At 35.3% G+C, this 12,040-nt stretch overlaps 1 protein-coding gene across 2 annotated transcripts in view; it reads right to left on the minus strand.

Moving 5' to 3' along the window:
- The window catches only part of LOC122247998 (long-chain specific acyl-CoA dehydrogenase, mitochondrial), a 23,116-nt gene extending 14,264 nt beyond the window's left edge, over window positions 1–8,852 (minus strand). Inside the window, exons 1-8 of one of the 2 annotated variants that reach the window (XM_043007739.2) lie at window positions 8,657–8,852; window positions 5,944–6,123; window positions 4,187–4,324; window positions 3,878–4,042; window positions 3,219–3,450; window positions 2,920–3,021; window positions 914–1,027; window positions 623–750 (exon numbers count right to left, since the gene is read on the minus strand). In XM_043007739.2, coding sequence (XP_042863673.1) covers window positions 623–750; window positions 914–1,027; window positions 2,920–3,021; window positions 3,219–3,450; window positions 3,878–4,042; window positions 4,187–4,324; window positions 5,944–6,123; window positions 8,657–8,763 — 1,166 coding nt within the window. In that variant the 5' untranslated portion in view covers window positions 8,764–8,852. Of the gene's footprint in view, window positions 1–622; window positions 751–913; window positions 1,028–2,919; window positions 3,022–3,218; window positions 3,451–3,877; window positions 4,043–4,186; window positions 4,325–5,943; window positions 6,124–7,524; window positions 7,693–8,656 lie in introns of those variants that run through there. The other variant, XM_086531490.1, reaches the window with a different exon arrangement.
- Window positions 8,853–12,040: the final 3,188 nt, after the last annotated feature.

The raw sequence follows: 12,040 nt of genomic DNA on the forward strand, positions 1-12,040 counted from the left end.
TTATTGCACCAAATTACTGTCATCATATATCTGCAATGGTCAATCACAATGTATACTACCCTAGTACAATTTTCTACTTTCACATTTCATAATGTTTGCTCTCATATTTCCTGCCAGTATACAGCATTTAAATTAGTATAAGAATACAGCTCAAATTACGGTTTGATCTTAACTCTTACGAAGAAACACAGTGGTCATATGTTGAAGCCAAAGTTCATCTCTTTGCAATGTTCTTTTGTTGTTCATCTGAATCTCTTCCTACATTTTACCTACTACTTATCTGCTACTTTATTACTGTCCAAACAAACCTACCTCTCTGGATGACCAACATCTACATTTAAGATCAATTTCTATTACCAAAAGCATTATTATACTTGGAATTATATTACATACTGTACAGCAAGTAATCTTTATCCATCCATGGAAATTAAAATGAATAAAAAACTATGATGGTAAAAAAAAGACTACGACAACAAACACTGATCACTACTTTCAGAGCTACAGCTTTCCAAGGTCAACTTAAACCCATTTTGTGAAGGTTTAAGGAAAATATTCTTTGGGCAAGTTTGTGCTGCTGGAAGACCAGAGAACACATATCACCTGTTTTTCTAAATACACTCACCAGTATTTGTTCATGGAAGCCATGCTGCCATCCAGCTTGCCTATATTATGAAGGTCAATACACTGGTCGGTAAAGGCACGGGAAACGCAGACTTCGGTCTTCAACTCAGCCAATTTATGCTGAATTGTCTGTCAACAGTATAAATGGGTTGATTTCGATATGCAGATCAAACTACTACATGAAGCCACATATCATTATAATCTCAGGAATGAAAATGCTCAAAATTACAGTATTGCAACTTCTGTACTCTAGAAAAGATTAATTACACAAGACATTGTAACAAAGACTGACCTGGAGGTTAGAGAGTGTCTTTCCGAAGGCCTTTCTTGAGCGCAGGTAAGCACGGGTCTCTTCAAACTGCCATTCAGCATTGGCACAAGACATAATACCAATAAGAAGACGTTCCTGCCGAAGAAAGAAGTTGCAAGAAGGTTAACCCACTGTTCGCGGTTTTAATAAAATATGTATACAGTCGGATGGCGGGTTTACATTGTTTGGCACGGCGCCATCCACGTCTACGACCGACTCTGCCTTGGCAGCAAATCTTGCCATCCGCTGTCAATGAGTTAATTGAAATCAGCTGTTTGAAAAAATGTTAAATAATAAAAAAAGTCTAAAAATTCAACCTGAATCTGAAGAGGTTTCTTAAAATTATTATTAAAGTAACTTGAGAACTAATGAAAATGGTCTATTAACCCTTTACATACAGGTGTTATGACAAATAACACAGAAGCTTAGGCCTGATGACGGGCATCACGTTGTACATAACATTCAGGGATTTTGGATCACTGTTATTTTATTGTGCTATGAATAATAAGTGAGAGATTATGACAATTGCAATTATAATTACCAAAATTGCCATAATATTAAGCAAAATGAGTTTCATCTAACATCCAAAACCTAGATGGCACCACTTAATTCTAGCACCAGCGAGAGAGAGAGCCTTGAATGGCACTTATTCACAGTCTCTAGCAAGCAATATCATTGTGGCACACAGCAAGCTGTCAACCTCTTGCTCTAAAGTACTGCCGATAAAGAATGTGCAGGCACAAAGAGAAGAGGAAGGCGACTCAAATCATGTCGTGTCTACAACGTACCCCTGTGCCAGTAGGGATGCCTTGTGGCACTCACAGTCATAAGCACAGGTTTCCTTCCTCTTCCCTACCCCTTCACATTATGTTCATTATAGGTGTTTATATGTTTCTCATTTGTTCAAGACAGTACATGAATATGAAAAAATAAATTTGCTTTTTGTCCTTCTATAAAACAGCAATATTTCTATCACACCGAATACAAATAAAATAATGAGCTCATATGGACCCTATAATACAAATTTAGTCAATTAAAGCATTGATAGAGCCTGTAATATGACACATGTCTCTCAATACAATAAAACACACACAAATTAAAACTCAAAAATGGCTCTAGTTTTACAACAAGTGACTGATAGCAAATGGAAAAAGTCAAGGTATATTGCATGAAGCTGCCTTGCTCTAAAAGTAAACCCATTATGGAGATTGGGCAAGCAAATATACACCCGTCTGCAATGGGTTAATAACAACTCAATATTAAAACTATTTTCTTGTATCAATTCATATTCTGCATATTTTTGTAATTTTCAGTCCTACAAGAGCTTTTCTATTTACCATTAAAGAAGAACTGGCATATTTTCTGACAATTAACCCACACAGGACGGGTGGTACAGCATGTGTAACGCGCATTCAAAAGCCCAGTGGCCGGGCGGCACAGTATTGTGCCAGCCATTCAATTGATTTAGGCCTAATAATTCGAACGCCCCGGCATTTGGACATTCAAGGCTAGAATTCCCCCGTCGGGGATGGGTTAATGTGCAGCCCAGATGAATAACTGAAACTGCTTTATAACTAGCAAAGTATCACCCTTTACTCCAGAAAATAAAAAATCCTGGTTAAAGTCTGTAAGCGTAAGGAGATAGATGCCAATGAATTTTACAAATCAGTACATTGATCTGATCATGCTATGTGTAAAGTATTTCCTCCATTTTTCATAATACAATATAATACCAGTTTTACTTTAATCCACAGATCGTACTAAAAAGTAAAATATATATGTTTGGCAGTATCCTATATAGAGAAAAATTTATATGTATTTCTTCAGTGTTGTACTTCATCATTTACATTTTGTCTTCTTTTCTTATAACATTCCATTACCATTAGGTTTCACAAAATAGTTTTTCCTAAGCAAGTGATGAATGAATGTAATATCAATGGCAGGCGACTGAGCAAGAGTGTGTGTGGAACAGTACAGTTAAACCTTACCTGAGGAAGCTCGTTCATCAGGTAATAGAAACCATGGTTCTCTTTTCCCAGAAGGGCAGAAGCTGGGAGACGTACATCATCGAAGAACAGTTCTGCAGTGTCCTAAAACCAAAGATACATCTTGTAACAGTGTTTATAATTATCTGAATCTAATGACCAAACATCCAAGAAAAAGAAAAGAAAAAGGGGAAAAAATAAAAAATAAATAATAATAATAACTAAGAAACTATTTCTATTCATCCTTCATTTTTCCTCATAGGCATTATAGAACTTTAAAACAATTTTGAAAACTTTCTTACCTGAGCCTTCATGCCCATCTTCTCCAGCTTACGTCCTTTTCTGAAACCTTCCATCCCTTCGTCCACCAGAAACAGTGAAATACCATGAGCAGCAGCCTTGGCACTTGGGTTGGTTACTGCTACCACAAGGACTACATCACTCATGTAGCCATTAGTGATGAAAGTCTTAGAGCCATTCAGAATCCAGTCATCACCATCCTTACGAGCATTAGTACGAACTCCTTGCAAGTCACTGTGGAAAAATCAGATACGGGATAACTAACCATATCTATAGAAGCATTTAAAGTTTTAGCCTGTGCTATAAAAAAGAAAGAGGAAAAAAAAATCATATTCAGTATATAATGAGCTTTTGATGATAATGCACCAATTGTGACTGACAGTGAACAGTAGATTTATTTTATCTTAATTTTGTTAAATATCAATACCATGTAATAAATCCATCTTCTAAACAAGTACTGTACTACAAAGATTAAACTGCCTTCTTATTTCACAAACTATTGCTATTGCTAAAGTTTGAAGTTGATTTAATCTTAAAAGTTATATCATACAATGTCTACTTGCGATTCTACTACATCAAAGGAATATGGCTTCTTCAGAGATATATTCCAATTAAAACAACAAACCATTTGTGTTCCAAAGACACTGTTGTTCACTCCTACCTTCCAGCACCTGGCTCAGTCATGGCAATGGCTCCAATCTTTTTCCCTGCCACCATGTCTGGGATGTACTTGTCAATCTGTTCCTGAGTACCATAGTGTGTAATGTATGGCATCACAATCTGAGAATGAAGAGCAAACCCTGGACCAGAGCAGTTCACGTAGGATCTGAAATGAAAAAAAAATCACAATCAGCAAATACAATTAATCTCAATGCAATGCTAAAAAGAACAAGGACTCTAAAATCCATGTATACTACTTCCAACACTATGTTGTTTTATTAGAAAAGCAGGTGTTTATAATGATGCTTACTGTTCCTCCATAATGATTGCTGCATCTTTGAAGTCACCTCCAATGCCTCCAAACTGGTCTGGGGTGTCAGTGCCCAGAAGACCCTGTTCACCCGCCTTCAGCCAGCATTCACGAGAGATCTGGCCATCTTTTTCCCACCTGACAAAAGGAGAAAATTTTTCAAGTTTTCAATACTGGGAAAGGGGTACTTCAGATGAAGGTATACAAGTATTTAACACACCTAAGGCTACTTTAATTATTTATTTATATTTTGCAAATATTACAAACCCATTTTGTAGAGAGAAAGTTTTAAAATTAATAATAACAATGAGTTTCCAAGATGAATGGTGAGAAGGGTCATCATCATCCTGACTTGGATTCTTTCATAATTAATATGCCATTAACTTGTGGATGTTCATCAAGATCAAGACATACATTACAAAAGTCATCATGAGTAGGGATGGGTTGTGCACTGTGTTTATTCATTACCCTTGCAGTAATATTTCTATCTGATGACTGATGATGGTAATTATCATTATAATTACTACTATTCATCCTAATATTCGCCAAAAAAGGTTTGATCTAAAATCCCAAACATAAACGGCACCAATCTCTATTAGCACTAGCAGGAAAGAAAGCTGTCAAGGGTATCCACCCATGGTCTCTACCATACACTACCCATTAAGTCTAAAGAACCGATGGTACATGATGTGTAGGCCAAATGGGAAAGGGAAGGGACTCGATGTGTAGACAGAATGGGAAAAGGAAAGGGACTCGATGTGTAGACAGAATGGGAAAAGGAAAGGGACTCGATGTGTAGACAGAATGGGAAAAGGAAAGGGACTCGATGTGTAGACAGAATGGGAAAAGGAAAGGGACTCGATGTGTAGACAGAATGGGAAAAGGAAAGGGACTCGATGTGTAGACAGAATGGGAAAAGGAAAGGGACTCGATGTGTAGACAGAATGGGGAAAGGAAAGGGACTCGATGTGTAGACAGAATGGGAAAAGGAAAGGGACTCGATGTGTAGACAGAATGGGAAAAGGAAAGGGACTCGATGTGTAGACAGAATGGGGAAAGGAAAGGGACTCGATGTGTAGACAGAATGGGGAAAGGAAAGGGACTCGATGTGTAGACAGAATGGGAAAAGGAAAGGGACTCGATGTGTAGACAGAATGGGAAAAGGAAAGGGACTCGATGTGTAGACAGAATGGGAAAGGGAAAGGGACTCGATGTGTAGACAGAATGGGAAAAGGAAAGGGACTCGATGTGTAGACAGAATGGGAAAGGGAAAGGGACTCGATGTGTAGACAGAATGGGAAAGGGAAAGGGACTCGATGTGTAGACAGAATGGGAAAGGGAAAGGGACTCGATGTGTAGACAGAATGGGAAAAGGAAAGGGACTTGGACCACCTGGAGTGATTGAAATGTCTTTTAATTATTCATATATTGGCATTGATACTTCATTGTTTTCATTGAAGAAACATGTTATTTTTCTTGCCTTATTTGTGTAAGATTTGCATGTTTTATACGCTGGTGTTTTACAGGCATGGAAGCTTATTCCCATTTTCCTTTCTATTTGAGGGTAGAAAAGTCCACTTTTAGGAAAAGGAATATATCTAACATTAACAAAATTAGATTTCTCTATGTACAAGACTAAAAGGAATAATAGAGCATGACATATTTTATCTATTAACTTGGAAACAAGTAAAACAATTGGGATGTTTAGAAGCAATATTTGAACTTGCTTTACAAGAAATAAGAGACTAAACACTCACTGTGAATGGTAAGGCAAAACTTCTTCATTGAAGAACTTTCTAACTGAAGATCTGAAGATGTCATGGTCTTCATTAAAGATGGATCTGGTGCCAATGTCCATCATGGTTGGAGCCTGGGCAGTGGTAGGTCGGTACTGCACCATCTCCTCCTGAGCATCAGTCGAGGGCTCTCCATCACGCCTGATGAATGAAGAAGGGTAGTTTTACACAAGTAAAATGATGTCTAATGATAGAAGTGGGAAATTAAAGGTAAATTCAACTTCTAATAATGTTATTCAAATTTCCCCCTAGTAAAAAGATCATAATGTACACTTCACATAGTGATAACAAACTAAATATCCTCCACATTTGGTTTGTATCTTTTGACATTTATAAAAGAATATACTCATACCCTTAAAAGTAGCTCAAAAATATTGGCAGTAGAACTCTCTGGAAAACTGTCCCAAACAAGTTAAGATGTTTCTCTCTTTCAACAATGCTGCTGTATGATATTGCCTCTCTTTGTCATACATTATCTACTTCCTTTCCATGTTTTCTAGGTCATAAATGAAGAAACAATATAATTAAAATATCACCCCCCCCCCCCAGTTATAAAAAATATGACATTAACTATGACCTAGTAATAATAAAGAATTACTGAAAAGGGAAGAGCATTTGCTTAACTGACGTTTCATACAAAATGCTTATTCCTCCCTTATATTGCACTTCACTCTACTCAGGAGAATTCTACAAGAATGATTAGAAAATCTGCAGCTTTAATCTTGCACTGGCTATTTGTCTTAATGAAAGGTAACTTTTCAATGTATGGCATAACAATCCAAATAAACAATCTTTCATGTTCCTGAAAATAAAATTATGTACAAATTTTGTACAAAATGGTCTCAGATATCATTCAGGTATTACAGGTTGAAGTAGTCACATCTCTATTTTTTCCCTAAATACACTAAATTAGGTCTATGTAATACATAGTGTCTTTGATCATATGCAATTATTTTTGTTTGTAAGGCTTTTTTTAAAATATGTATGTATGTATGTATGTATGTATGTATGTATGTATGTGTGTGTGCGTGTGTAAGTATGTGCATGTGTGTGCGTGTGTGTGTGTGTGTGTGTGTATGTATGTGCGTGTCTGTGCGCGTGTATATGCGTGTGTGTGCGGGCGTATGTGCGGGTGTATGTGCGTGTCCATGATTGTTTATGTAAAATAATGGAGAAAAATAGGTAATTGTTTAGGAAAGGCTGCATGAAGCAAACCAGTGTCCTTTATGCTTTATGCTTAAGACAAACAGACCTCTACAATGTATATTTAATAAAATAGATCTTTGACTGCTCCCTTACTTGCTAAATTGTTAGAGGCTAACAAGCTCTACATAGTGGAGGTTTGTTTGTCTTTGACAGATCGTGAAGCACATACGACAAAGAATTGCTGCACTTCGTAGATTTTTTTTTATGCAACTGTGGCTTTACCTTTCCTTTTTGGAATTCATTTCAATTCAAATAATATAGTTTTCTGTGTTTTTTTTTTACAGCCATTACATTTACCTTCTTGTATCTTTGCATGGTATTATCCCAAATGCTTACTTTTTCAACTGATATGAAAGAGCTTTGTAGAAGAGTTGTTAACCCTATGACGACGGTGCATCACACCCGTGTGACACAGCTAAACTCCCTATGCCGGGGCGTCATGCCAGTGTGACGTTTCCAATGCAATATTGCAATGGCCCGGCGTAGGGGTTTTCACTTATCGCCGTGCCCCGTTGGGAAAGGGTTAACTATAAAAACTGTGCCATTTCTTTCTTATCATGATTGTCTCTATCAGTAAATTCCACTTATCACTTTTATAAAGACTAGATAACATCTAGTAGCATTACAGACTATAAGAGGATTCATGATAGCTTATTCTGATAACATCAAATAAAATTGATAGTTTTCATTTGGCTAGATTCATATATCAAAGATTAAAGTATACATGAAATATTTTCTAAATATACAACACAGGCATTTTCTTGTAGAGTTCTGGAACAAACTGAGATGCTCATAAATAGTCAAATGTGATAAGACAATCACCCATATCACAAGGAAATTACCTAACCAGCTATGGGCAGATTTGGCCAAAGTCCAAATTTGTCAGCCATGAAAATTACTTATGATTTGTGTTTCCATTACAGTAATGTGGATAACACTTAATATATTGTAATTCTTAATTCTAACCAATGTACAACACTTCACATTTTGATTACATCTAACTAGAATAGTTAGTTTTTGGATTGTGATCCCTTGTCTGAACAAACAAGAAAGGTGCAAACTCATTCTGAGTTGTATCTTTCGTAATGTATTTGGTATCTTGTTTGTGAAATATGAAATATTATGTAACTGATTAGCATTTTAAAGCCTTATCTTAGGTTCGCATTCATTAAGTACATATCAAGGTGAAATGATAAATATTTAGCCTAATCAGAGCCAATAATTAAAAAAGCAAGTGGTTACCTAACACTCCAAAATAGACATCAGACACTTCTCGTTTTGCCTTTTCATGTCACATATATGAAATCATTCACTCATTATGGCCAATAAGAACGAATGATCACCACTGTCGTCACTGACCTACTGTAACTTCGAAGTAGAATAAATTAAGGTCAAGTCACAAGATATCTGGCGAGTTTTCACCCAGAGACAACTTTAACCCACGAAATAATTCGCAGTTTCCTCTTACTTGTTAGTAGTTCCCACTTGTCTAGCAGCAACCGTGGTCCTTGGGATGAAAGACCGGCTAAGAAGTTGCCCTGTGAGGCGTGATGCAATGCTTCCGACCTGTGCCATCTCTGCGACTGAAGTTGTACCGTGAAAGGGAGAGCGAGGGGGCCACAGCGCCACTTGCCGACCCGTCCGGACGGTGATTGGTCGAGCCCGGATCAGATAGCGAAGCCAGTGACGGACCTTGAGCTGATATGATAGCGCTATTTTAATAAGTAGGATTTGAGGGATATATAGATCTGCATAGATCTTGTCTGAATTTCTGATGCTGAAAAGTAAATATAGTAGTATATCATATTTTTACATAAATGAACATAAATATGCCTGAATATATATATATATATATATATATATATATATATATATATATATATATGTGTGTGTGTGTGTGTGTGTGTGTGTGTGTGTGTGTATGTGTATACAAATACAGATATACAAATATATAAATATATAAATACACACACACACACACACATTCACACACACACACACACACACACACACACACACACATATATATATATATATATATATATATATATATATATATATATATATATATATATATACATATATACATATTATATAAACACACACACACACACACAAATATATATATATGTATGTATGTATATGTATGTATATATACATATGTATATGTATATATATACACATATGTATATATATATGTATATATATAAATACGTATATATATATATACACACACATATATATATATATGCATTTCCACTTATATATATATATATATTATATATATTTTATATATATATATATATATATATATATATATATATTATATATATATATATATATATGCAATTCACACATATATATGTATATATATACATAAATATATAAATATATAAATACATAAACACACACACACACACAACACTATATATATATATATATATATATATATATATATTATATATATATATATAATATATATATATATATATATATATATATATATATATATATATATATATATATATAAACATATATAAGTGTGTGTGTGTGTATGTGTGTGTGTGAGCGCGTGTTTGTGCGTGTGTGCATGTATATGCGTATAAATCATATATGCATATTATACGTGTATACAAATTAATACATACATGTAAACATCCATGCATATAGTCATGTGTGTGTTTGTCTGTCTGCATGTAAACTTAATGTTTAGTGCCTATATGATGGTTTATGACATCGCAAAATAAAACATTAAATACTTTTTTGATGTGTACTAGGGACCTGCACACATTTCGTGCGATATCATTGGCAAAAAGTACAATACCCCGTGCAACACTAATATGGCTGGATAAACCTGAAGACTGATTTTGAAGCTGCAAAGCTTTGCAAGCAATTGTCGTCACATTCGTTTTTCAAAAGGACACTGAATATCAATGTTAATAATCTTCTTTGGAGGCCCTATCAGACTCTGACGTTTTACGACCTTCTTCTGTCTAAAACATAGTTAGGTTCCTAATCGTGGTTTTACAAGGATAGAGAAGGCCCAACTAACTAGCCATTGTTCCAGGTTGGAATCTTCTGCCAGCGAAGTCTTACTTCCAGCAGGACGTTTCCGAGTGTCGTCGGGCCCAGCTTGGTGGAAGGTGCTAGTCCTCCATTTTAGCAATCGAGGCAGCGTATCGTCATACAAAGAACACTAATAATATGACGATAAGATTGCAGAAGGATTTTGAAACAGTTGTAGGCAATCAAACATTTTTATGAAATACTGTGGACAAAATCAACGGTAGCAATACTACTAAACTGGTCATAAGGTGAATGGTAATTACAGACATCACACTTCTTCACTGCATTAACAAAGATCAATTTGATCTAAATCTTATTAAATTTTATACTGAATAGGCTTATTCAACAACGAAACTAGTCCACATACTCTATTAGCTGGCAAGATATCAAAAATAATTAATATTCATAGTACTCAAGAGATTAACACAGATAGTGATTTGTGGGCGGGACGACATTCTTCACGTGCAACAGGCGACACTCCTGTTTGCCATACAATACCATTTGACACCAATTGTTCAGTGCGATATAGAAAACTGCTCCATAAACTGTTTTCTACCAGGTCATTCGCGATATCCATCATACCTGAATACAAATGTTGAATGATACTGTCAAAGAAATTGCGTGCAGTAGAATATTTAATGCGTTGTACCAGCAGTTAATGTAGCCACTTTTGCAAGTTGCAGGGATGCGTGCGCGTAATTGCTACATTAAACGCCTCCGCCACGCATTTACATCTGCTGGAAGACGGCTTTGTCTTCGCTTTCCTTGGCAATATAATGCCCTTTCATTCAACTTTCGTATATCTCAACGAACTTTACCATCACCAAATTTATATCAGCCAGTTGCTCTGTCAGCTTCTAAATTCAGTTTATTGAAGTGGAAGCGCTATTTCGTAGAGCCCAGAGAAAGTAGCAGATATCTTAATCAGCTTTCGACAGACATTAAGTAATCACTTATAAGCAATCCTACAGGTAAACGTGGTTTAACTTACTGGCAAATTTAAAACGTTTTAAATGTGTGGTCCAATGGACAGAAAAGGTTTTGACGGGGAAGGGGGAGGATAAATGAAAAATACGTGAGGTTATATATGTCTGGGAGCGATGATTTATATAACTTACATCCATAATTCTGCCAATCTATAGTTTGTTTTAGTGAGCAGCCTGAGAATATAATGCAAATACGTGATCTACAATTATTGATTTAAGAACAGTGGTTTGGCATCTCCCCCCCCCATTAATTTAACGTTCTCCACTATACAAGGACTCCAAACGAGGGATGATAGGTAAAAATAATTACATGATAATAGTAGAAATAGTAGTAATAGTATTTGCAGTGCCGACAATGATAAAATGATTGCATTGATAATGATGATAAAATGATTGCATTGATAATGATGATAATGTCAGTATTACGATAATAATAGTAATGATAAAGGTGAATATGATGATAGCAATAATGATAGTAATCGTGAAAATAATAATTGCTTAAACACCAATAATGATAATCATGTCACAACAATGGTAATGATAATGCTAATGAAAATTATGATATTAGTGATGGCAATGATAATAATAATAATAATAATAATAATATTGATAATGATGATAATAATGATTATAATGTTACTCTAAAATGACAGTGATAATAATGATTATGACGTTACTCTAAAATGACAGTGATAATAATGATAATAGTAAAAATAAAAGACGATAATGATAACGATGATAGTAAAATTAATGATAATGATACCATGATAATGGTAATGATAGTGATTCTAGTAGTTATG

Source organism: Penaeus japonicus, unplaced genomic scaffold, assembly GCF_977035675.1.
Source record: "Penaeus japonicus unplaced genomic scaffold, GWHDUDI00000001_assembly GWHDUDI00000035, whole genome shotgun sequence".
NCBI classification, from domain to species: Eukaryota; Metazoa; Arthropoda; class Malacostraca; order Decapoda; family Penaeidae; genus Penaeus; species Penaeus japonicus.